A 27,054-nucleotide genomic window follows, 5' to 3' on the forward strand; every position below is an offset into this window, starting at 1 on the left:
AAAAAAATAAATTTCAGCCAAGAATTCTGTACCCAAGCTATTAGTCAAGGTAGAAAATAAAAACATTTTAAAGAGCACAGGGATTCAAATGGCTTTCAGGGCCCTTCATTTCCTGAAGAACCGCTAGAAGATGTGCTGGAGTAAAATGAGGAGAAAACTAGGAAAGAGAAAATAACAGCCTAGGACAATAGTGAAGGGAGATCCCAGTCCTGGGAAACAGACCACATTGGAGCAAGGGGACAGGGGGAAAAACTGAACTAATGTAGTTAGACGTCTGGAAAATATAATTGATGGGCATATAATAGGGGTATTAGAACATGGGAAATAAATTGGTGATGGGTTCATGGACAACCAGGCAGATGAATGAATGGAAGAAAGAAAAAAAGAGGAAAGAAAAGTTGTATTAAAGGGGGAAAAAAGCTTACTCAAGCTAGTAAACAACAGCCAAATTCAAACTTAAGGCTGTCTGATCCCAAGGTTGATGCCTTAGGATCTTAGGAGAAAGCTCTGACATAGAAACTACGTGACCTTAGTAACACACTCTTCCTCTCTAGGCCTCAAAGTCCTCACCTAGAGTGAATGGGCTCTATGAAAAGTACAAACCATAAAGGAAAGACAAATTTGATCATATTAAAGTAAAAAACTTTGGTACACAAAGAGACCATAAGAAATGATTAAAAGACAAGCAGTGATTAGCAAGACAAGACAGTGATTAGCAAACTATGGCCTGAGCCAATTATGGCCCACCACCTGCTTTTGTAAATAAAGTTTTATTGGAACACATCCATGCCCATTTGTTTACATTTTGTCTGGCTGCTTTTGTGCTACAGTGGTAGAGTTGAGTAGCTGGGACAGGTTATGGCCCACAAAGCCATAAAGAACTAAAATAAATAAAGATGACAAATCAATATGAAAAGGACAAAGAAAGAGAATGCAGGGTTAAGGTGGGAAGAAAGGCAGCAGATTGTGGAGCTATTGAAACCCAGGCAGAGCTCCTCTGAAGGAGTCAGAGGGTTCCTGGTCCCAGATGTGCTCTAGACCCTGATCTGGGACCTCACACATATGGCCAGAGGAGCTCAGGTGAGAGTGTGAGACTGGCAGCTTCAGACACCCCATACCTGCTGCAGGGAATGTGGCAGGAACTTGTGAGTCCTGCCACTAGGCCGTAAAGTATCTGCTGCCTGTACCAAGGATGGTCGTCTTTCATCCCCTGTTGAGTGCTTCTGTAAGCCTTTTTGTGTTCTTGGTGGCCTTAGGGAAGGGTCTAATTGTTGTAACCATAGCATATAAAAAGATGTGTCTTGTAAGCACTATCTTTGGTGGCTTCGAACTTCCTGGCTTGGGTTGGTGGCTCATCACTTCCTCACTTGGCTCTTTTTCAAGGGGCAGTAGCTGGAAGGAGGACTCTTCCTGAGATGGAAGGGGGGCCTGGGACCATCAGCTCTGAGTTCTTGCTATTCCAGCCAATTTAACTTAATCCTAAGGAGCTGCCACTGATGAGTGACTGAGTCCTTGGCAGCCTGGCAGGAGGAAAGCAAAATAAGCTTGGGTTTTGGGGCTCACCCCTAGGGTCAAATTCCAGCCAGCTCTACCACTTACTAGCTTCTTTGAGCCTCAGCATCCACATTGAAATAAGTCATAGTTGTGACCCAGCTGCCAGCTATACTCATCTGGTTAGGCTGATACTTTTTGTTTTAATCCAGGAAAAAGTCATGTTTAGAATGTGGTCCATTGGCAAAATGATTTTGAAATGTCACTGAAAATGGCGAAGGGTTGGGAGCATGGAGCAGAGGAAGCACTCAGGATTGTGTGGGTCCTGCCAGTGGTGGGCAGGGAAACTCTTCAGGCACCTTCCCCCCGCCTCTCTGGTTCCCATTGTTCTCCTTGGCCAACGCAGAGTGGCTTTGCCCACTGCCTGGCAATCCTGCCTGGCGATCAGCCCACCCAAGCCTGAAGAGTTTGTTCCACTCCTGCTCCAAAGATGGCTTATCAGTGTTCCTCCCCCGAAGACTAGGGTTCTCTGTTGGCCATTCTTGTACTCGTGCTACAGAGGTATTCCTCTGCCAGTCTTGGTCTCAACAGGTCTGTGTCCACACTGTGCCCAGGTTTGACCAAACATGGCCCCTTCAGCCAAGTGCAGGACTGTCCCTCCCATTGAATTAGTGACACACAAGAGCCACATTCTCAGGATGAGGAAGGCAAGACCTTAAATCCAGTGTAGGCAGGTGCAGACACTGCATTTACTCAGCATCAGGGGGTGCTGTGTGCTCTATAAACATTTTAGCTCATTTAACCCACATGCCTGCCCCATGGAGTACATTGTTCTCTTTACAGTGAGTTCAAGAATGGAACAGAGAGACCCATTCTGGAAGGAGAAGGTCCGAAATACAGAGGCAGAGAGTGCGGGGTGGAGACCCAGATGGAGAATTGCACTTGCCTTACGTAGGTCTGTTACACAGTAGGCTGGGAGGTGAGAATGGTGAAAGTGAGTCTCATTTTCAAATAAAGGTGGAAAGCCCGTTTCCTACTCCCAGTGAGTATCACGGAGGAAGGAGCAGCTGCCCTCGGCCTCCGCAGGAGGATACAGGCTTGGGGGGCAGGTGGGTCCTGGCTCAGCCTCTTACTCACTGAATATAGTTTTGGCCTCAGCTTCCTCCTCTGTGTAATGAGATGACAATAGTGGCTGCCCCATAGGTTTGTTGTCCAAGTTCAGTGCAGCAACATACACTAAGTGTTCAGAACAGTGCTCGGTGCACGGGAGAGCCCAGCACCTGGTGGCCGCTATCACTGTCAGATGATTCATGGCTCCCTGCTTCTCTCCCTCTGTGATTTGGGTACACGAAGGATCAGTTCTCTGACATTTTGATGTCTCTGTGCCCTCCGCCCTTTTTCTTGCTGTTTCTTATTTCTTTTTGCCTTCCCGGCGAGGTCCCTCCATAAGGCATCCTTCTCTTTCTCTTCCACCTTCTCTTTATGTCGTTATTTTCTACCCAGCCTTCTCTTAGGGCCTTCGTCCCTCTCAGGTGCCCTGTTCCCCTGGGCCTGGAGCCCACTCCTCCCCTTCACTGTCCGAGTAGACCTGGGTGAGGCCAGTCTGTAGTGTTTCTCCTCCTCATGCCTCCTCTTCCCCAAGAAAGCCAAGAATATGGTGACATGCCTGATGTGAGTCTGTGGGCTGGGTTGTTTATAGATGTGGAATGGAAATGATAAGCAGATCCTTAACTGCTTTCAGCGTCTAGGTCAGCTAAAATGATCACTCCTAGAGTGAACACACCAGCCATCCTATTCCATATTGGATTCAGGACTAACTTCTGCCATTTGTGTGTATTGAGAGAGGAGAGAAACGCAATGTGCAAACTGTCTATCCGTGTACCATGTGCCTGCAATGATATCATGTGAAAAAAATGTAAGAGTAAAGGAGGTGGAAGCGATACCACCACTTGGTATGCACCACAAGCCCCCTGATTTTGCACCATCCTCTTCCTGAAAATTAAATTGCCACTTTCCCAGATGCACCGACATAGATTACTCTACCAGGAACAGGCTTGCCTGGTGTGGAGCTGATGGAAGCAGAAGAGGGTCTTCGGAAAGATTGCCCTTGGCAGATTGCATGACCAGGCTCCGTTAGCAAGGAGCTGGTCCCTGAGCCCTGGCTATGCGCTAGAAAGAGAGGCCCCCTCAACCTGCTGTCGCCGTGAGTGGCAGCAGCATGAGTGTGCAGTTGGCCTCGGTTAGACTGAGGATTTTGTGTGACTGCGCAGTTTGAGAGACGAATTATTGCATTGCTGCCTTGGAATGAGGAGCGCCTACGTGCGTGACCTGGGACTGAAATCAACACATCCATGTCTGCGTTTGACAAGAGCATCTTGCAGGGAGGCGAGAAAGACAGGGCAGAGTCGAGTTCTCAGCGCCCAGGCCTGGAGCCCAGTCAGGGGGAGGCAACCCTGGATCTGGGTGATCAACAGGGGTCACAGTTTGTCATCATCTCATTAGTCCTCAGGGGAGTTCAGTGCCTGTCTCAGCACAAGATCAGAGCCTGGTGCAGGTAGGTGTCCCGCCCATGTTTCTGTGTTCAGTCTACCGGGAAAGTCCTCTTAGCCCCCAGGTGCTCAGCTCTCTCCAGGACCCTGGTGACTTCCCAGGGAAGCTTCCCAAGCAGAGAAGCATGAACATCATCCCTTTCTGGGGCCCCCTTTGCTCTGGAACCTGCGGGATCCCTGTCCCCAGTGGCAAAGCTTCGATAAGCAGACTTGGGCCCTGGTCACAGTTCTGCTCACTAATTGAGTAAAACATCAGCAAAGGACTTAACCTCTCTGAACCTAGATTCCTCAGTTTTAAAGAAGAAGAATAATAGTTTCAACTTCTTGGGCTTGTGGTTGAGAGTGGAAAGATAAGGTACAGAAAATGCCTAGCATCGGCTCTGTGCGGCCCTCTGAGGAGGGGGTGTTGCACATAGAGTGCTGGGACCTCTGAGGAGGAGGCACCTGTGGCTAGTCCCCAGACCTCTGGGGAGGGAACTTAGCACGAGCTGGAGTACGCGGAGAGCCTTGGAGGTGTGTTCTGACTGCTAAGGTGCACAGCTAGGAGCTGGCAAGGCTTGTGTAGGGAGCACCCAAAGAAGCTGCTGGAGACACAACTACAGGAGCTGAAAGCAGGGGGGAAGCCCTTCTCTCTTCCTCCTGCCTTTCAGTCTCCTGCTAGGGCCGCCACTGGCAGACCCTCACCGGAAGCCAGCTGGCATGGGAGTCCAGGAACCTGCTTGGCTGGCTCCCAGCACCTGTTTAGATAGAGCACAGAGGGCGGACTTGGTGCTGGTTGGCAGCACATGAATAACTGACGCATGCACACACCCTGGGGCTCACTGTCCCATTTCATCCTCATGACGTTCCTCTACTGAAAAGCATTATTCCCGAGTTATCAACGACAAAGACCAGAGAAGTTAAGATTGCAAGTCATGTGATCTGTCAGTCCCCAAATAGTCACTGCATATTTACTGTGTGACAAGCACTGTTTTAGCTTTGGGGCCACAAAAGTGGACAAGACAGAGCTCATTCCAATAAGGAAGCTTGTCGTATAACTGGGGAAGGGGAGACAGTGGGGAGATAATAAAAACACACAGAAAGACAGGTGGATACCTTGACAATCTCAGGTGCTGAAATCAAATGCCGAACACAGTGTAAACACATTAGGTGTTTATGGGAGGTTAGAGAAGGTCCAGGTCTCAGGGGACAGAGAAGTCAGCAACTAAATACCAAGAACCCGTGGCCATTATGAGTCAGCATCACATCTGTGAAGTGAGCATCATGCTCTCACGAGTGGAAAAGTTCATCAAAGCACGTTCTGCAGCGCAGCTAGTCTGCTGGCATCTTGCAGAGCTGCCGTCATGATTAGGCCAGACAAGGCAAGTAAAGGGCTCGAGCAGTTGGTGGCAGGGCCATAGCTGCTGCTCAGGAACCCTCAGTTGCCCCCTGTCATTAGCAGAGTGGCATCATGGCCAGTGGCCCAATCCACGGTTGAGAACAGAGCAGTGTCAACTACGTAGATCAATCTCAGCATCGTAAAGAATTTGGGCTGCTCTGGGTCTTGCGAGAGTGATGAAGACACATGGGCTCTCAACCATCATCCCTCCCTCTGTTTCTTATTCTCAGTGGGTCCTTCTGTAAAACGCAGCTGTTTGCCAGATCAGCTCAGGCCAGGAAAGCTGTTGGACCATCAGCTTCTGAGTGGGAGGCTCTTCATGCTTTCTTTAAATGTGGACCAGCCATCTCATGCATCTCATACAGCCCCCTGTATTCAGTAGGCACTGCATAAAAACTTTCCGAGTGGTGAACAGAGCTATTTCCTTGTGGCATGAGGTTTTTGAGAGTGTGTCATCTCTCCCTAAGACAGAACCTGAGGCTTAAAACCCCAGCGTTGAGGAATGCAGGTTAATTCTAAGAAGTACGGAGCTGGAGCCATGAAGTCTGTCACAGCATGGAGGCTCTACTGAAGGGACTGGGGACTGCCCAGCCCCAGAGATGATTTACTGGGTGCTGGGAACTGCAGACCCTGGGCTGAGAGTTCCTCCCCACCTGGGAGGCAGGGTGTGGCTCTGCTCCCCGCTGTACACATCCCCTGCAGGCAGAGGGCTCAGGCAGTGTAGCTATAAATAACCTAAGGCCCAGGCAGAGCTATTTTTGGCTTCAGATCCAGTGCCTCAGGCCTCTGCCAAAGACCACACTGGGGAGGAGGGACCGGATACCTGGTGCGCAGGAGGGAAATGCAGAGGGAGAGAGGGCAGGAAGTAGCTGGGGAGGGGGAGGGGCTGTGGGCGCAGCTGGTGCACTGGCACTGGGAAGGGGTGTCCTACGTGGCAGTCTTGCCCTGTTTCCCATGTGTGTCTTCACTGGCCCAGTCTTTCTTCTCGGCTAGGGTACTGGCTCTCAAGTAGAGGTGGGGGGTGAGGAAGGGGGAGGGATGCAAGGGGAGTGGCGCACAGATGTGCATTTGGAAGAGTCCCCAGGTGATCCTGTGCCCCTCTCCAGGGGAGGGGAAGGCAGGGGCTCTAGGCTTCCCCACAGTGTACTGCCTGAACCAAAGAACAAAGACAGGAGCCCTGAAGGCCACCTAGTGGGACCACTTGCTTCAGGGAGCTTTCGATGGAAGTGGGTAGAGGTTAAGAGTGCTCTAGTTCGTAAGACTGGTCTCCCCAAGCTTTTGTCTTGTCTAATGATTTTTCCTGCTGTGAGGGACCAGGGTGGGGCCTTGGGCGTGGAGGCCTGGACAGGCAGGTGCTAAACTGCCTCTGGAAGGGCTAAGGGAAGTCTCATGATTTGCATATGGTTCCATCTTGGTCCCAGGGTGGGAGACAATATTAGGGCCAAAGCCCTGTGGGAATTAGTGCCGTGTATTTCCTGGGGGTGCCCACGAGGCTGCAGCTGCTCCTCGGGAACCCGACACAGGTGAGGATGCAGGCCGAGGGTCAGAGTTTGCAGCTTGCATCTGTTCCTCCTTGTTCTATGAACCGGTGTGTATCTTGTACCCAGCACCCATGCACAAGGGTGAATACTGGAAGCAGAAGGACCCTGAGAACAGCTGACAGAGCCCAGAAGCAAGGGCAGGGCCACCCTGAGGGGAGGGAAAGAAGCGGAAGCAGTGAGGGAGACCTTGTGTTCTACCTTCTGAGGGCTGCCATAACAAACCACACAAAATTGGTACCTTAAAGCAACAGAGATTTATCCTCCCTCACACAGTTCTGGAGGCCAGACGTCTGAAATCAAGTCATCTACTACACTGATTCCTTCTGAAGGTTCTGAGGGAGGATCCATTCCATGCCTCTCGCTTAGCCTCTGGTCGCTGTCAGCATTCCTTGGCTTGTAGCCACATCACTCCAGCATCTACCTCCATTCTCACGGCCTTTCCCTCTGTGTTCTGTGTGTTCCTCTTTCTGTGTCTTACAAGGACATTCATCATTGGATTTAGAGCCCACCCTAACACAGGATGATCTCATTTTGAGGTCGTTACCTTACTTACAACTGTAAAAAAAAAACCTTATTCCAAATGAGGTCACCTTCTGAGGTTCTGGGTGGACAAGTCTTTTGGGGGTCACAATTGAATCCTCTACACTGAGACGGTGACAAATATGGCCCCTGGTGAAATGCCAGTGGCATCTGTGCTGCGGTGCCATCGCTTCCCTGAGCAGGAGCCCAGGGGCACATCTCCTTTCCTGGGCAGCACTGAGAAGGAAGGATGCTCATCTGTCAAAAGAAAACCTTGCCAGTCTACCTACTCTCAGTGCCAACCAGTCCATGGGGCCCCTTACAAAAGTGAATGAGATGATATCAGTCTTCATGGGATGTCACTGAGGAGTCAAACCATTCTTGATTAATTCCAGAAGGCGGCACTGTTGCTGCATGGTGGTGGGACGGGCCCACCCATGAACAATGCATTAAGAGCCAGTGGACCAAGGGTCCCCTAAGAGCAGAATTTCTGTAGCCTCTAGGTTTTTCACGGATAAAATCCAGTGGGACATATGTACATTCCTACTCCTCCTACCCAGTGCTGTGCCCCGAGGTCACCAGTAGCCAGCAGGGGAACTGAGAACCTCGGAATGCTCTGGGGAGGCAATAACCCAAACGCTCGGGCTCATGTGTTGCACAGCCCTTTTTCTTGCCTTGATCGATCGAAGTCTGGATTTCACCCTAAGTCGTTTGTCCATCCAACAAATTAAAGGGCCACACACCCTAATGCACCTAGAGAGTTGTTCTCTGTTTAAATGCTCTGAGAACCTTGGCTTCTTGGCCTCTCTCCTTCCCTTGGCCAGACATTCTCTCTACTTCATAATGCTGCCCCTGGTTCTTTATAGCAGTTGCCAATGGACAGGGACTGAGAGAAACTAGTAGAGAGAGGTGGCAGGGCAGGGACAGAGGTCATCAACATATACTTAGAGAAACTGTCCTTCTCTCTAAAACCCAAGGCATTTTCCCTGGTAGAATGGCGTGGCATGGACGGGGACTTGGGTTGCCTGGGTCTGGGTGATGGCTCCATAGCTTTGTCCTTTTGGGTAGTTGCTTACCCTTTCTAAGTTCAGGTTCTTCATTTGAAAAATGAGGATAATGAATGTACCCACCTGCTGCGGTTTAAGGGCAACATGAGATAGCACTGTCCAGCATTTGACACAGGGTCTGGCACATCAGAGCTCTCTGTCAGTGTCATCTCCTCTCACCAGGACTGCCACCGCAAAGACATTGCCCAGCACCAATTGGCGTTTGTGTCTTGAGGTGGGTTGTTCTGTTTGGAACATCCTTGCCCAAATCCTTCACCTTCTGTGCCCGACTAATTCCAGCTCATCCTTCTGGAATCAACTCAAGGGTCGCCCCCCACAAAGAATAATACATAACACATTTACTGAGCAACTATTAAATGTCAAGCTCTCTTCTTAAGGGTTTACTTACATTATCCAACTTAATCGTCATAATAGCCCTGTGAAATCAGTTGTATATCTGCTTTTATAAATGAGGAAACTGAGGCTGAGGGAACACAATCCCAAGTCTGCCAGAACTCCAAAGCTCATGTGCGTGCTATCACTCCCTGCTGACTCCACAAGTCCCGCCCCCCCCGCCGGCCCCAACCCAACCAAAAACTCCGGCCTAAACCGGGAAGTTAACCGGCCGGCCCCAAAACCCGCCAAGCCCGGAAGGCAAGGCCGGGCCTTGCCGCCCCCAACCCCAAGCCCCGGCAACAAAAGCCTGCCGCAACGGCCCTGGGCCCCCCGGGGGCCCCCCCCCCCCCCGAAGCCCAAAAAACCCCAAGGTCCGGGCTGTCACATGTTCATAACGGTGTTGAGGGGAAAATGTAGCATTTGATTCCCTACTAACAGAAGTGGTCATTCTGAGGCAATTAAGTGGCCTTTTCCAAAAGCAAAACCCAACCAACTGCCTTATCCCATCAACCCATCTGCAGTTTGTTTTTCCATGTTTTAGGTTTCTTAAATGGCCCAGTTTGTTAATCTTCGTGTTTTATGCTCTGCCATAAAACCAGGCAGGGTTACTGGTAGAGGGTGAGGGAACTCTGAGGAAAGCTACGTCAAGAGGGCCCGTAGGGATGTCGGGGTGGGCCTTTCACGGCGGCCTGAGTTGGTGCCAGCATGGACCCAGCTCTAGAGGCCTGGCCCCACTCTCATGGAGCCACGCTGTGTGTGTGCCCCGTATACAGTGGGTGCTCATTAAATGTTTGCTCAGCTTTGTGCCTCCTACCCGAGACAGCAACTCAGCTTTTTGTCAGGTCTAAGGAAGAAAGAGTTGAAAGCTGTTGCAGTACCTGCCAGTTTCCTCTTGGTCATCCTTCAGGGACCAGGAACTGAGACTCATTGGGGCCACCCCTGCCCCCAATCCCAGGCGGCACAGGAGGACTGAGTGTGACTGGAAGTTGGGGTGCAGGCAGAGAGGTGCACAGGAGGCAGGTGTGGTGTGTGACCATACTCACGTGTGAGCACCAGTCCACACACAGTGGACAGCAGAATGGCGGTGACCTTCCAATCCAGGGGTTCTGGAGTCTGGGTTAGGGCTGTCAGGATCACCTTGGAGCTTGTTGCAAATGCCACATTCCAACCCTGCCACAGGGAGTTTGCACTCGGTAAGGTACCTCTCCAGGTGGGTCTGAGGTGCAGCCGGATTCGGTTGATCTGGCCAACCAAGGAAGGGCATGACTTGCCCAAGGTCACACGGTGACCAGTCAGTGGCAGAGTTGGGACCACTCCAAGACTGTGCTCTTTCTACTGCTCTCTGTTTCAGATTGGGAACATGTGTCCGAATCCAATAGAAAACAAAATAAACCCCTTTTGGTTTATCCGTGGTTTTCTATGACTCATACCTCAGTCCCTTGCTCATTTATGCAAACCACTGAGGATCGACATTCCATATATATTTTTATTCCATGATCTGAGCTCTTTTAAGTGACTGCTCCCGCTCAGGTGCCCTTCCTGCATCCTCGTGCGGTCAGGATTGCAGGGGGTCCATGCCCTCCCGGGCTTGCTTTTCCCCTCCACGTGCCGCTGGGACCCTGAGTAGACTGAGCTCCCCCTAGCCTAGTCTTGGCTGGAGCTCGAGAAGGGCTTACGCTCAAGAGGGAACAGGCTCTCCTTTAATGCAGCCCAGAAGAGGTGGTCAATTATCCTGAGTCACCTCAGATCCAGGAGGATGGCTTTTTCAAACCAAGTTGAAAATAGTTGTCCAGAAAGCCCTGTAGCTTAAGTATCTGAATGTCAATTCAGTTCAGCTCAACAGTCACTTATTAAAGTCCGCCCAGGCTCAGGGCCATTGCCTGGTGCAGCCTCAGAGAGATGCCAAGTTGGGTGAGCAAGGCACAGCGGCCATCCCTGCCCTGCAGGCATCCTCTGTCTCCCCGTGTCGCACTAAGTCACCAGCTGCTCAGCATTTTGCTCGGGCCTCCCATGCCCAACATTCAGGCAAGAGAAAACATCTGCCCCTGTGGGCTGGCAGAACTCTGGCCGGATCCAGGACGGATCCCGACTTAGCCTGTTACCAGTGCCCGGACTCAGGCCGGGAATAGAGAAGTTGTCTGTCTCTAGGGCTGGGCCTTTCCAGTGGGTGATTAGAGGGCCCCTGGAGCAAGCTCTCCAGACAGACCCCAGCACCTCTTTGTTGGTGTGGTCCCTAAGGATCCTTGATGTGAAGAAAGGTAATGTCGAAATAAGATCCAATGAGAGGTGGTCCTCCTTGCAAAAAAAGTCCATCTCAGGGCTACTTTTAAATATCAGCTTCCTGAGCGTGTGTAAGAGTTTGAAAAATAAAATCAGTCAGGCAGGGATGATGAAATGAGTGTGAGGTCAGTCTGAAATGAACATGAGTGAACACGGAAGTCCTTTAGGATTTTATTTCCACACTACCCTTCAGGAGTCGATGCGTCGTGCATAGAGAAGTTACCTGCGATCTCTTTCTCTCTCTCCATTAGACCACAAACATGAGAGGCAGATTTGTGTGTGTGTGTGTGTGTGTGTGTGTGGAGGGAAGTGGGGAGAACGTGCCTCCCTCCTTTTACTCCAGCATGGGCTTCACATTCAGGGGAATGGCCATCATTCATGCACTGACATAGTTATCCATTGATTGGCCATTTATGGAACACTTCATTTGGCAGGCATGATGATGAAGATGAAAGAAGTACAAACTGAACAAGGCATTGTGCCTTCCTTCAGAGAGCTGCTTTGAAGGGAAAGACCAAGGCTGCAATGATCTGTGGAATTAGTGCAGCTGCTCTGTGCTTGGCCCCCAGGAAGGGTTTTCTGACCTGGGGGTGGGGGTAGTCAGGGAAGCTTGTAGTTCGGACTGATCCTGGCCTGTCCATCAGGGAGCAATGCATCTTGAACAGAGACCCCAAACCTCAAATTCCAGGGGCTCCGCAATAGAGTTAGAGATAGGAGGCCCCATCTAGCTGGAACAGGGAACACCTTCCCATCCATCAGGGCTATGCACAGTGTTTCCCAGAAGGGCTTCTGGGGAACCCTACCCCTTCAAAAGAGAGGACCTGGGGGAGCTGGCTTAAGAAATGCTGCATGCAGTATGGTCTTAGACATTCATAAGGCACATTAGCATGTTAAGGTTCTGAGAAGTCCTGTAGTAAAGCAACCAGTTCAACATTGCAGCGTAGTCCAAACTTACTTCACATTGAAACTTTCTCCCCCGTCATAGCTCCCATTAAAGCCTCATGGAACACTTCAGACTTGACAGTGACAGACTTGACACTGGACAGACTTGCTCCCCAGGCCTCCAACAACAGCCTGTTCAGCACTGAGCAACCCGGTTATGGGGTTTGGGGTCTTGCCATCATTCCAAGGACACACACTTGCTGTGAGGAATTACGGAGCATCTATCTCCAAGCAGACGGAGAGCTGCTGGTGGCACAAACCTCATTGTCGTGAGTCACGCAGCCACTCCTGCCCACTCAGATCTAAAATACTTGGGAAAATGCATGGTCATGGCTGCCTCTGACACAGACTTCATGACTAACTTCTCCAAAAATGCAGCTGAAGTTAGTGAGCAGGGCCCTCGACCCCAGATGAGCAAAGCTGTCAGACCACATCAGCTCTGTAAGAACTCCTTTTGCCTTGACCCCTAGGGGTTGCTGGTTTTACTCTGATTCTCGAGGGCCCAGGCATTTCTGCAGGGCAGGTATCTCTTCCCTGGCTCACCTGCCCATTGGTTGAGACAGTGGTGTTCCAGTGTGCTGCCTCTGGCACACAGAATGATGGAGGGAAGCCTAGGACAAAGCTTCCGAAAAAGCTAATAGGCTTTAGAGGAGTCAGCACAGACCCAGAGACCCAGGGCTCCTCCCATGGAGAGCCCTGCCGGTGAGTGTCTGAACTCCATGCACTGACCATGCAGCCACGTGTGACTGGATATGCTGCCTGGGTCAGTCTGGGATTCTGACCCATGGGGCATTTGGGCGCAGAGCACAGTGTAGGCACATCCTCAAGGACGAGCTCCCACTTCCCTTCATGAATGTCTGCCAAGCATGCATATTAAGCCTTTGTAAACCTACTGGTATACTCTACTGTACAGCCTCTCAGGATAAGTTTTGTTTTGACTCTTCAATATCTGAAGAAGAACTTCCTTTTCTTAAGACTTAGAATATCTCATTTCAAGTCTCAAGGGCTGCTCCTGACCTTTAATATCGAGAGAGTGATAAAAGGACCATGCACGTGTGTTACAGGACAACCCTTCCTTTCACATTATAACATTGACCATGACCTCTGTGATTTCATCTTTCCAGGAAGAAGATACTCTCCGAGCTATTAATTAGCTGATATTGATCTGTTATCCATTCCTTCTATTAAATACAAATATTTATTGAGGGGCCCCTAGGTACCAGGCACTTCTAAGCACTAGAAAACAAAACAGTCCCTGCTCTCTTAGGGCAGAAAATAAGTAAAATTTTATTCATTCATTTTTTTAGTATGAATTTAAGGGGCACAAATGTAGTTCTGTTACATGGATATATTGCATAGTAGTAAAGTCTAGGCTATTACCGTGATCATCACCCAAATAATGTACATCGTACCCATTAAGTAATTTCTCATCCCTCACCTCCCTTCCATCCTTCTGAGGCTCAAATGTCAATTATTCCACACTCCATGTCCATGTGTACACGTTATTTGGCTCCCACTCGTGAGAACATGTGCTATTTGACCTTGTGAGTTATTTCATTTAAGATAATGGCCTCCGGCTCCACCCATGCTGCTGCAGGACATGATTTCATTCTTTGTTATGGCTGAATAGTACTCCATTAATATATATGATGGAATTATATATATATGTATACACACGCATATAATCTCACATTTTCTTTAATCATGTTGATGGACACTTAGGTTGATTCCATATCTTTGCTATTGTGAATAGTGCTGCAATAAACATAAGTGCAGGTATCTTTTTGATATAATGATTTCTTTTCCTTTGAGTGGTGGGATTGCTGGATTGAATGGTAGTTCTAGTTTTAGTTCTTTGAGAAATCTCCACACTATTTTCCATACAGGTTGTACTAATTTACATTCCCACCAACAGTGTTCCATTCTCACTGCATCCTCGCCAATATCTTACTTTTTAATAATAGCCATTCTGACTGGTGTGAGATACTCGTTGTGGTTTTAATTTGCATTTCTGATGATTAGTGATTTGAACATTTTTTCGTAAGCTTGTCGGACATCTGTATGTTTTCTTTTAAAATATGATCCTTTGCCTACTTTTTAACGGGGTCATTTGGGTTTTTTTGTTGTCAAGTCATTTGAGTTCCTGGTCAATTCTGGATGTTAGTGCTCCGTCAGATACATAGTTTGGAAATATTATTTCCTATTCTGTAGGTTGTCTGTTCACTCTGTTGATAAAAGCTTCTGCACAGCAAAAGAAGTAAAGTCCCATTATGTCTATTTTTGCTTATGGTTTTGAGGTCTTAGTCATGAATTCTTTGCCTAGATCAATGTCCAGAAGAGTTTTTCTCAGGTTTTCTTCTAGTATTTTTATAATGTCAGGTCTTACATTTAAGTTTTTAATTCCTCGAGTTGATTTTTGTATATAGTAAGAGATAGGGATCCAGTTTCATTCTTCTGCATATGGCAATCTAATTTTCCCAGCACCAATGTATGTTTTTGTTGACTTTGTGAAAGATCAGTTGGCTGTAGACATATAGCTTTATTTCTGGGTTTTCTATTCTGTTCCATTGATCTATATGTCTATCTTTATACCAGTAACCATGCTGTTTTAGTTAATATAGCCTTGTGGTATAATTTGAGATCAGGTAATGTGATGCTTTCTGTTTTGTTCTTTTTACATAGGATTGCTTGGCTATTCAGGCTCTTTTTTGATTACATATGAACTTTACAATTGTTTTTTCTAATTCTGTGAAAAATGACTGACATCGGCATGTTGATAGGGGATTGCATTGAATCTGTAGATTGCTTTGGGTAATATCCAAAACCATGAGCATGGGATGCTTTTCCATTTGTTTGTGTCATCTACAATTTCTTTCATCAGTGTTTTATAGCTATTCCTTGTAGAGGTCTTTCACCTCCTCGATTAAATATATTCCTAGATATTTTACCTTTTTTGTGGCTGCTGTAAATGAGATTGATTCTTGATTTGGTTTTCAGCTTGATTGTTACTGGTATATAGAAATGCTACTCATGTTTGTACGTTGATTTTTGTATACTGAAACTTTACTAAACTCATTCATCAGATCTATGAGGTTTTTAAGGTATAAGATCCCATCATAAGCAAACAGAGATAATTTTACTTTCTCTTTTCCACTTTGGATGCCTTTTCTTTCTCTCTCTCCTGATTGCTCTGACAAGGACTTTCAGTACTGTACTGAATAGGAGTGGTCAAAGTGGGTACCCTTGTCTTTCTCCAGTTCTTTGGGGGAATTGCTTTCAACTTCTCCCCAGTGTGATGGTGGCTAGGTTTGTCATATATGGGCTTTATTATTTTGAGGTATGTTCCTTTTGTGTCAAGTTTGTTAAGGGCTTTTATCATGAAGGGACACTGGATTTTATCACATGCTTTTTCTGCCTCTATTGAGATGATCAGTTGGTTTTTTTTTTCCTTAATTATGTGATCACACTTATCGATTTGCATATGTTGGACCATCCTTGCACTCCTGGAATAAAACCCACTTGATCATGGTGTATTATCTTTTTGATGTGCTGTTGGATTTGGTTTGCTAGTATTTTGTTGAGCATTTTTGTATCTATGTTCATCAGGGATATTGGTCTGTAATTTTCTTTTTTGTAGTGTCCTTGTCTGGCGTTGGTGATATTGGCTTTGTAGAATAAGGTAGGATTCCTCCTCAATTTTTGGGGATAATTTCAGGAGGATTGGCACCAATTCTTCATCATATGTTTGGTAGAATTTGGCTATGAATCCATCTGGTCCTGGGCTTTTTTAGAGGGAGATGTTTTATTAGTTATCCAATCTTAGTACTCATTCGTTATTGGTCTGTTTGGGATTTCTGTTTTTTTCCCCCCAATCTTGGAGAGTTGATTCTGGAAATTTCCTCTAGGTTTTTGCATATAGTTGTTATGTCTCCCTTTTCATTGTGTTTACTTGGATCTTCTCTGTTCGTCTAGCTAGTGGTTTATCAATTTTGTTTATCTTTTCAAAGAATCAACTTTTCATTGTTTTTTGGTCTCAATTTCATTTAGTTCTGCTTTGATCTTTCTTTCCTTCTGCTATCTTTGGGTTTGGTTCCTTGAGATGCAATGATGTTAGGTTGTGATCTATTCTTTTGATGTAGGCACTTAATGCTATAAACCTCTTAGCACTGCTTTTTCTGTATCCCAGTAGTTTTGGCATATTGTATTTCCATTTGTTTCAAAAAATGTTTTAACTTCTGTTTTAATTTTGTCATTGACTGAAAGATCATTCAGGAGGTTGTTGTTTGACTTCTATGTATTTGTATTGTTTTGAGAGTTCCTCTTGATGTTGATTTCTAGTTTTATTCTGATGTGGTGTGAGAAGATACTTGACATGATTTTGTTTTGGTTTTTTTGTTTTAGACAGTCTTACTCTGTTGCATGGGCTAGAGTGCCATGGCATCAGCCTAGCTCATGGCAACTTCAAAATCCTGGGCTTAAGCAATCCTTCTGCCTCCTGAGTAGTTGGGACTACAGGCATGCAACACCATGCCTGGCTAATTTTTTGTATGTATTTTTTTAGTAGAGAGGTGGTCTTGCTCTTACTCAGGCTAGTCTTGAACTCCTGAGCTCAAACGATCCTCCCAGAGTGTAGGATTATAGGCATGAGCCATGGTGCCCAGCCTTGACATGATTTTTTAAAAATTTATTGAGACTTGTGTCCTAACATACAGTCTATCTTGTAGAATCTTCTGTAAAAGCGGTTGACATGTAAACTTTAAAATGTGACATAAAAGTACTGTTGGTAGCCCTCAGGGAGCTTTCAGGGGCGATAAGCCGGTATCTTGTTCAGGAATTGTTGCTTATAAGGAATAAAACCCACTCAGACTAGCTCAAGTAAAAACAATTCCTACTGTTAGGAATCAGATAGCCTGCAGAAATAAAGGGCAGGAACAGCAATGAGTTCTAAAGGCCATCATCTCTTTTTGGTGCATTCACATTCTCATCCATTTTTCCCTCCTCCTCCCTCTTTTTTGCATTCCTTGTCTCCATCCCACCTCCCTTCCTTATTCCCTTCATAGGGGGAGGAAAGAATTGGCATCTCTACTACAAATGGATACAAGATAGAGAGTAATTAGGGCAGAACGGTGGTCTGAGCACAGAAAGGGCTGTTAAGAGTTTGGAGGTGAGAGGATAACTTAGAGTGCAGTGGAATCAGGAAAGACTTTCTGGAGGAGGAGGCACTGTTTGAGCCATGCCTGGGTGTGAGGAGGGTTTGGAGGCCCAGTGGAGAGCAGGGGCCATTCCCAGAACAGAGCACATGCAGAAGCATGGAGGTGGAAGACTGCCAGTCATGCAATTCAGAGCATTGGGGGAATGGGTGAAAAGAATCCTGATCGCTCTACTTAACATCATCCCTCCATTTCTGTTATGCCTTTAGTTGGGTTTCTCTGGCCCTCTTCAGAGGGGATAGGATGCTCCTGAGTCACATGGTTTGGATCTGCAGGCTGGACTACAGGGGCATCACCGAGGAGGGGTCCACAGGGAGGCGGGGTTATAAAGTCACAGCTGGCAAGGGAGGGGAGTAATTCTGCTCAGTGGAGCTATTGGGACCCAGGTAACATGGCTTGAAGATTTAACCACCCACTTACCTGTTAGTGACCTGAGTGTAAAGTCATCCAGTGACAGGAGTTTTGACCAAGTAGTTAGTTAGATCACAGCTGTGGGCTCCAGTCTGCCAGTAATTTACAACTTGCTGATAGATCACTAGCATCCCTTAAATGGTTGTTAGCCTCCTCGATGTTGGGTACTATAAAATGACCATTTTATTGGTCATATCTGAGAACCTCCTGAGTGGTGCCATCGGGTAAGTTATGTATCAGCTGCATCTGGGGCCCTCGACAGGATGAGGACAGCAGGATTCATTTAGCATCTATAGTGGGGTAGAGCGAACACAAGATGACTTACATGAAAGCACTGGCCCAAGTCTGAAAAGTAGAGATTCTTCCCACATTTTAAGGAGGAAGCTGAGACTCAGACTCAGAAATTCAGGTATCTGGCTAAGGTTATGTGGTGTGGCTGGGACTTAAACTTACCAAAGTCCATGTTCCTGGAATGCCACCATGTGTGCCTCCCCAAGACTCAGGTGTGGCAAGTTCTTGGTGTAGGGTCTGGGCTGCTCACACAGGGCACAACGTTTTCCAGATGGAGATGATGCTGGCCCCTGGGAGAGCCCTGTAATCTGTGGCCTCTGCTGTACTCTAGAGCCAAATTCATGAGTCTGTTTTGCTGTCTGCATGAAGTATTGTCATCAGTGGACGACATGTCATGGATCTGCGGATTGATGGCTTGAGTACAAGTGCCTCTTATCTGACATTTAGCCACTCTGAGCCTTGGTTTCTTTGTCTCTAAAATGGGGATAAAAGTATGGAGGATTATTGTCAGGACAAACTTGAGTTTGAATTTACAGGCCTCTATTCTGCTGTAAGCTCCTCAAGGACAAGAACAACTTCCACGTGCAACTAGCTTTTACTCTTCACAGCCAACCACATTCACTTTGGGTCCAGATTGGTGGGTGGCAATGGCAGTCTTAGCTGTATCCTGCCTTGGGACTCAGTTGAAAGTCCTTGTTCTGGAGTGTGGTTTAGACCAGAGATGCTCAAACTTGCATGCATTGGAATCACCCAGGAGCTTTTTATTCTACAGATTCTTCCCCTCTGGAGATTCTAATGGTGTAGGGTCAGAAAAATGATTTTTGAAAAGCTCACCAGGTATTTCTGAATGGCACGCAAAGTCAGATGAAAGGCGGCCCGGGAGGGCAAGAATAGGCTTTGTTCCTCTTGCAGAGGGTGACAGGGAAAACAAATTCCCTGCTATTAGAAAGCTGGGAACCATTGTCCAGCACAGCAAAGTGGTAAGACAGTCAGTCATGAGAAAAGCCCCAGACCTTTGGTGGCCTGTGGGCTGGAAGGAGAGAGCTGTGCCTGGCTAACACACCGTGTCATTCTTTCTCGTTCCAGATCGTTTTCCGGAAGATCAGCGATGTGAAACGGGAAGAGGAGGAGCGCATGAAACGGAAGAATGAAGCCCCCCTGATCTTGCCCCCAGATCACCCTGTCCGGCGACTCTTCCAAAGGTTCCGACAGCAGAAAGAGGCCAGGCTGGCAGCAGAGAGAGGGGGCCGGGACCTGGACGACCTAGACGTGGAGAAGGGCAACGTCCTCACAGAACACGCCTCAGCCAACCACAGCCTCGTGAAGGCCAGCGTGGTCACTGTCCGAGAGAGCCCTGCCACGCCCGTGTCCTTCCAGGCGGCCACCGCCTCTGGAGTGCCAGACCACGCCAAGCTGCACGCACCAGGGTCCGAGTGCCTGGGCCCCAAGGGAGGTGGGGGTGACTGTGCCAAGCGCAAAGGCTGGGCCCGCTTCAAAGATGCTTGCGGGAAGGGCGAGGACTGGAATAAGGTGTCCAAGGCTGAGTCGATGGAGACACTCCCTGAGAGGACAAAGGCATCCGGCGAGGCCACGCTGAAGAAGACAGACTCGTGTGACAGCGGCATCACCAAGAGCGACTTGCGCCTGGACAACGTGGGCGAGGCCAGGAGTCCCCAGGACCGCAGCCCCATCCTGGCAGAGGTCAAGCATTCTTTCTACCCCATCCCCGAGCAGACGCTGCAGGCCACCGTCCTGGAGGTGAGGCACGAGCTGAAGGAGGACATCAAGGCCCTGAATGCCAAAATGACCAATATCGAGAAACAGCTGTCAGAGATACTCAGGATATTAACTTCCAGAAGGTCCTCTCAGTCTCCTCAGGAGCTGTTTGAAATATCGAGGCCTCAGTCCCCAGAATCAGAGAGAGACATTTTTGGAGCAAGCTGAGAGGTCTGTTGGAAGAAGAAAAAAAAAAAAAGTCAAAGACAAAAACTTACAGCCCTGCCCTCAATACCACCCCAGCACACACGCCCATGTGACCAACAATTCCCAGATAGGCTTTTCCTGACAGAAAATCAAAATGGGGCTTAGGCGCACTCTCTATCTGCCCCTAAGAGACGGGAAAGGTGGCATGCCCCTGCCCTGCAAGATGGCAGCTGCGTCTGAACCGTCTTTGCACAATTTTGGAAGAAGGGGCATGCTGCGTAAAGGGTATTTTCCTTCATTTTTAATTTTTTACTACCATATTTGTACCGGAACAGAGCAGCAGCCATTTGGGGGGGGGAGGTTGCCGAGAACCCCTTGTGTATATACCAGGCTGGGCTCCTTTGCCAAGACACCCCCCCCCGCCCCCAAAAAGACTTCAGTGGGCCAGGGACTTCCCAGCATCCCCCGTCCTTGTATAGCCCGTGTCTGCCATCACCTATATTTTCTTACATCGTCATTTGGGACAAGGGGAACTTGAGGGTAGGGCCCGTCAACTTTCTGTCTCGAGTGGTTAAGGCCAAAAAGCATCAGTGGGTGCCTCCCATCGATGCTTACAGCCGAGAATCCTCAGGTCTCCTTAAAAGAGGGGAGGTCAGAGCTTGGAGAGGCACCCTTGGGATCCCGGCCTGTGGTCCAAGCCTGCTCCTCTGCGAGAGCCGACAGAAGGGGCGCTGGAGGCCCCAGCCCTGCTCCACACCACTGCCTCACACCCGGCTCCTTTTCCTTCCTGACCTCTCCCCAAGTGTCCCCGTGGCATTCCTCAGGGTATGGAGTGTCAGCAGGAAGGGTCAGAGCCCAGAATTGCTTTATTAACAAAGTAGACACACATGACCTCAGAAAAATGATTGTAGCAAGTGCTATGTTTATATTTTGATTCCCCTCGGGATTGCCTTTGGAAGTTTGTATTTTGTCCACTGCATGGGGTCATCATAGGACACGCAGGAGCCATGCTCGGCCTTATTTTAAAGCCAACCTTTCTATTTCCTACTAAAGTCGGTAGGACTTCAAGAGAAACCAGGTAAAGACCGCAGGGCCATGGTTGTACTTTAAGGAGCTGGAAAGAGAATGAAGCAGGTGTTCCAACAGCTCACAGCAATGGTCACGGAGCTACCTATGGGCCATCCAAGTCCATATGCCATGATGCTTGGGGACACACCCACTGCCTCATAGTCACCTGGGTCAGGTTATTTGTGTGCTTGGGCCTCTCTCAGTGGCATCTGAGAAAGTAAAGAGGAGAGGTCTCTTCCAGGCACAAGGGAACTAGCTCAGGTTATGCCCTAGAAAGAGGTTTCAGGACCCTAAACACTGACAAGCACGATTAGGAGCACAGGTGACAGCAGGGACTCCTCCAGGACACTGCCCTTTGCCTGTGTCACATGGTGACCCCAGTGATTCTGCCCTACCAAAGATATCCAGCATTCTGAAAGCCTCTGGTCCGTGCCTCCCCTGCCCTCTCAGTACGGCTCGGCAGCCACAGCGTTGGCAGGGCTGACCTCTGCTGGCTCACAGGGTTGGCATAGACAGCCCTGGGGAGACTCTGCCCCGGACACCCTGCTCACACACATGTAGCTTAGAGGGGCTTCCCCAGGCTATGACATGACTAGATTTAGCCTCAGGATAGGAGAGGCAGTGATAACTTTGTGACTCTGCAGAGAGCTGTGGGGCCTTCAGCCTCTTTAACTTGAGAAGCTGCCAACTAGTCCTTGGGGCAGAGGCTGTAAAATAATCTGCAGTGCCACCTGCCCCCTAACGTTTTAGTTTGCCGTTCCTTCAACGTGCTCCTAAAGTTTAGGACCCACCACTTTCAAGGCAGGACTCCTAATCACCCATTTGCACAGGCACTTACCTCTGGAGACCTCCCAGCTCTCTGGTGACAGGCTCCTGTCCAGCATCTGGCCGGCCATGGTGGAGAGGCTCTGCCACTTCCTCCCAGCTCTGCAGGGCAAAGATGCTGGTGAGGCGTTGAACTCCAGACTTGATGTGGAGGGAAATACAGCTTCAGGAATGCACGGCTGGATCAATGCAAATTGGGCTAATGCCTGGAAGCCCAGATCCTGCGATGGGAATTTGTTCATCTCAGGGTCGCAGGGCCCACAGCGCGTGCTCCAACAGTGAGCACCACGAGTGTGGCTACGTATGCTTTTGTTCTTCTCCATTTAAGGATTATAGGGAGTTTTTTTTTTTTTTTTTTTGCTATAATGGTTTTCCTGAAAAAACATTTTTTAAGTGAGCCAAATCTTTCTCTCTTCCTCCTTTACGACGTGCTTGGCTGCAGGCTGCTTCGTGCTGACTACCTGTCCTTGCTAGCACACTACTCGGGTTCCCAAGTGAAGGCTCTGAGCTTTAGGTACTACTGACCTGACCCTTCCAGTAGAAACCGTTATCTGGTGGCTGGAGAGAGATTAGGGGAACAAAAAGTTACTAGGTTCAGACAGAACATTTAAACTTTAAAAAAATTATGCTGAGAGATATGGATTTGTCTGGGACATTTTCTCCTTTTTGAGGGGACAGGGCATGACGTATTGCCTCGTTGTCCATTAGTGCTGGTTACTTGAGCTCTGCTAAACTCTTTACTTTGAATGTCATTCGTAGGGAAGCTCCATTTCCCAGAGAATATCCCGACAGGCTGCTTTGAAGTGGGGAGGTCCTGTGCCTGTCACTTGGCTGCTTGTTGAACGTGCTCTCCTCCGCTGCTGGAGGGGTGAGGGTAAGAGTCGGCTCTAAGAAATAAGATGGTCAGCGAGAGGCTATGTTTGGTCTTGGTGAAGGGTGCTGACTCCAGCAATGGGTGTTGCCATCCCATATATCCACACAGGGCTCCTCCACTGGGCATTACACAATAGCTAAAGGAAGGGAGGCAGTCATTTGATCAAGCTCTGGTCTAGTGCACAATTAATGCAACTAATTAATTGCATTAATGCAAAGCTACATTGTGCTAAAGGCTACAACATTAATGTTACAACACGGTCCAAGTGTTTAAAAAGCTGTGCCCATTTCAGCAGCCTTCTAGCAAACTTTTGAAAGTTCATTTGTTGCTTTGAGTTCTTGTTATCCAATTCCCGGGGCCTGTCACACCCTCGACCTCTTAGATCCTACGTGCTGTTGTCCGGACATCAGCCCCTCTCCTGGAATCCTCCTCTTTCAAAAGCGGAGATAGCTGGGCAAGGGGTGAAAATGCACTTCGCCACCACCCCGAGCTGCTTCTCCAAGCCCTTAGGTGGAAGGTCGAAGTATTAAACTACTGTCAAACTTTTTGTTCAAGTCTATGTGGGGACCCTACAAATGCTTTAGGAATACTAGGTGGAGGAAGATCCGTTTCCCCGGTCGCACTAACCACCCTATCACGTGTACACTCTGGGAAATTTTAGGAGCCCTGGTGGAGAGAGAAGTTGCCGATGTGCATTTCATTAATAGAGCGTACGGTGTTTTGCAATAAAGACGTTTAGCCTTAAGACCCTTGAATGGAACTCCAGCTGTGAGGGAGCTGCCAATGCCCCGTCCTCCCTCTTCACCTAGTGTTGTGTACCAAGGAGGCTTACTGAGGGCACGCTTGAGCCCCTGGACAGCCTCTCCTCTGTTGCTAAATCATTGGTATTGCTCCATCTACCTGCCTTCTCACTTGCTTCAACAAAAATTACCTTCACCAGCTCCTGGGCCCTCCACCTGGAGGAGACGACTTCACTGGCCTCTCAGCACGAACTGCAACCATCAGAGAAAGCACCATTTTCTCACCAAAGGTGTTCATGTTGAGAAGTTTTCACTTCCACTCCTGACAATTTAAAAGAATCAATGTGAATTTGTCTGCAGCTTAAGTTAGTTTCAAATGAAACTTCATTCTCATGTGAGCATATCAGACTTCTTCTGGAACCTCTAGAACTGGACTTGAATACCCTGCAGGTGCCAGACCAGCAGGAGCCCTCCCTGCCATTAAACTTTTCTTAGAGCCAGTGTCTCCCTGTGACTTCTGAGTCATCCAATGGATCCATTCGTTGTTCAATGAGAAGTTCACAGATCTTGTATCAGGATATGAACCGATTAAGAAGGATGCAACCCCCCCCCTTAATGAATGTATTCTCTTAATATTCAGACACTGTATTTGCGCATCAGTTGGAGACTGTCCACATCTGACATTTCACAGACACAAGGACACTTCTACTCATGAGCAGTTCGTCATTCTGGGGCTTCTCCTTTTATTAACACTCTTTCCATTGAGTCTGCCAAATCCTTTATTGGGTTTTTTCCTTTGCATCTGTCACTTTGTCCAAATGAGCATGAATAAACAAAAGTGCAAATGGGCTGATACTATTTTTGTGGTCAGCTGAGGATGCTGCCAGGAACTCTGCTGTATGTCTGTGGCTTGGGAATGTTAAGAGGAACATGTGGGCTCCTCCATTGATGATATTCCTTTCTCAACATTTTTAAACAAGCACAAATGATATTTGTAAAAAAAAAAAAATTATTTATTACAGTAATAAACTATTTTATACATGATACTTGCTTTTGCCTTTCCTTAAAGTCAATGAAATGGTGTTCTGACCTAAGATGACAGAATGAGGATGGTATTTTCTATTCCTTTTCAAGAGTTTGGGAAGCTCCAAAATTGTGGTTTTTGAGAACACAAAATTCTGGATGTGAAGATATGTGGCTACATGATCTTAAAGTAGAGCTCCATCGGCATTACAAGTGCACAGAGATTGCCTTCAAAATATGGCATCACTGGACAATTGTATCACACATTGAATTGAGACATATCCGAAGCTGACTTCCCACTTAGAAGTGAACTTTTTCCCCCCATAAATTTAGGGGATACAAGTGCAGTTTTGCTACATGGATATATTGCATAGTGGTGAAGTCTTGGATTTCCATGTAACTATCACCTGAATAGTGTACGTTGTACCCACTAAGTAATTTCATACCCCTCACCAATCACCCCCCCACCTACCCTCCTGAGTCTCCAAGGTCTACCATTCCCTATGTCCATGGGTACACATTATTTAGCTCCCACTTATGAGTACATACAGTATTTGACTTTCCATTTATTTCACTTAAGATAATGGCCTCCAGTTCCATCCATGTTGCTGCCAAAGACATGATTTCATTCTTTTTTGGGGCTGAATAATATTCCATTGCATATACATACCACATTTTCTTTATCCTGTCATCCACTGATGGACACTTAGATTGATTGCATATCTTTGCTGTTGTGAATAGTGCTGCAATAAACATATAAGTGCAGGTATCTTTTTGATATAATGATTTCTTTTCCTTTGGATAGATACCCAGTAGTGGGATTGCTAGATCAAATGGCAGTTCTACTTGTAGTTCTTTGACAAATCTCCATATTGTTTTCCATAGAGGTTGTACTAATTTACATTCCCACCAATGGCACATAAACATTTGCTTTTCTCCACATCCTCACCAACTTTTTTTTTCTTTACTTTTTAATAATAGCCATTCTGACTGGTGTAATATGGTGTCTCATTGTGGACTTCATTTGCATTTCTCTGATAGTGATGTTCAGCATTTTTTCATATGCTTATTGATCATTTGTATGTCTTCTTTTGAAAATATCCATGTCCTTTACCCACTTTTTACTGGGATTATTTGGGGTTTTTTGTTGAATTCCTTGTAGATTCTGGATATTAGTCCCTTTTTGGATGCATTGTTTGCAAATGTTTTCTCCCATTCCGCAAGTTGCCTGTTCCTTCTGTTGATTTTTTCTTTTACTGTGTAGAAACTTTGTAGTCTAAGTCCCATTCATCTATTTTTGTTTTTGTTGCTTGTGCTTTTGAGGTCTTAGTCATGAATTCTTTACCTAGATCAATATCCAGAAGAGTTTTTCTCAGTTTTCTTCTAGTATTTTTATGATGTCAAGTCTTACATTTAAGTCTTTAATTCCTCTTGAGTTGATTTTTGTATATAGTGAGAGACAGGGATCCAGTTTCATTCTTCTGCATGTGGCTTTCCAATTTTCTCAGCACCATTTATTGACTACAGTGTCCTTTCCCCAGTGTATGTTGTCGACTTTGTCAGAAATCAGTTGGCCGTAGGCACACGACTTTATTTCTGTGTTCTCTATTCTGTTTGGAAGTGATCCTTTTTATTTTAAACAATTTGAACTAAAACTTGTATAAAACATATTAATGCTTTCTGCCTTTTAAAACACAGTATGAAGAACATAACAATCTTTTCTGAATGATTCAGTATCAACATGAGTTTTGATCTGTCCCTTATTTCACTGATGGTCTCAAAAACTATTAAAGGACTACTTGCCCCTAATCTAAATAGTCCTAATCTAAATACACTGGCATGGTTTCAGTTCTGCTATTATTTTAATAGGTATTGCTTCTTGCTCATGGCAAGACTCCACGATACTGCCAACCTGAGTTCTTATTTAATATCTCGTGGATACATTTCAAACATGGCTCTTCTCTTTCTACAGGCAGTATAACTTAATTTGGGGATGAGGAATCTGTGTTGTACAAGCCTCTGCTTCATCTCATAGGGTCACAATATGAATACAGTATTTTTGATGATGTTTCACCTTATTTTTAATTACATTGCAGAAAACCATAATAAAAATAAGGGTGATAGTGTTTAAAATTCCAAATGGTAGATGTTGATTTCACAAGTGTCACCCACTAAAGAGCTTGCTAAACATTACATTCTTTAGACATCCTCAATGCTGGAAAATCATCTTTGTGAATATGGTTTTTGTAATTAGTCAAAAGGACTAGTACTACAGACCTAACTAATAAATACCTTTTGGGTGCCAAATGGGGTTCAACTATTTTAAAAAGAGGGTTGTTTGAAGTAAAACAATTTCACAAAGGAAAGGCCTCAGAGAGGCTTTCTCAAAATCCACTGAAAAGGTCTGTACTGTCAAGACACTTTGGCTTCTCATGTTGGCCACATGGAGGGAAGGAACACTACTGTATAGATACATTCTGTCACATCTGCCAAAAAACTCACATGGTTAATTTCTTATATTCAGTCAACAGTTATATTAAGCAAAGG

The 27,054-nt window shown here is 46.9% G+C and overlaps 1 protein-coding gene across 2 annotated transcripts in view; it reads left to right on the top strand.

Moving 5' to 3' along the window:
- Nucleotides 1-20,060, top strand: part of KCNH1 (potassium channel, voltage gated eag related subfamily H, member 1) — a 379,133-nt gene extending 359,073 nt beyond the window's left edge. The window contains exon 11 of one of the 2 annotated variants that reach the window (XM_012638358.1): nucleotides 19,141-20,060. In XM_012638358.1, coding sequence (XP_012493812.1) covers nucleotides 19,141-19,998 — 858 coding nt within the window. In that variant the 3' untranslated portion in view covers nucleotides 19,999-20,060. The remainder of the gene's footprint in view (nucleotides 1-19,140) is intronic. The other variant, XM_012638357.1, reaches the window with a different exon arrangement.
- Nucleotides 20,061-27,054: the final 6,994 nt, after the last annotated feature.

Source organism: Propithecus coquereli, unplaced genomic scaffold (genome assembly GCF_000956105.1).
Source record: "Propithecus coquereli isolate 6110/MARCELLA unplaced genomic scaffold, Pcoq_1.0 Scaffold129, whole genome shotgun sequence".
Taxonomy (NCBI): Eukaryota; Metazoa; Chordata; class Mammalia; order Primates; family Indriidae; genus Propithecus; species Propithecus coquereli.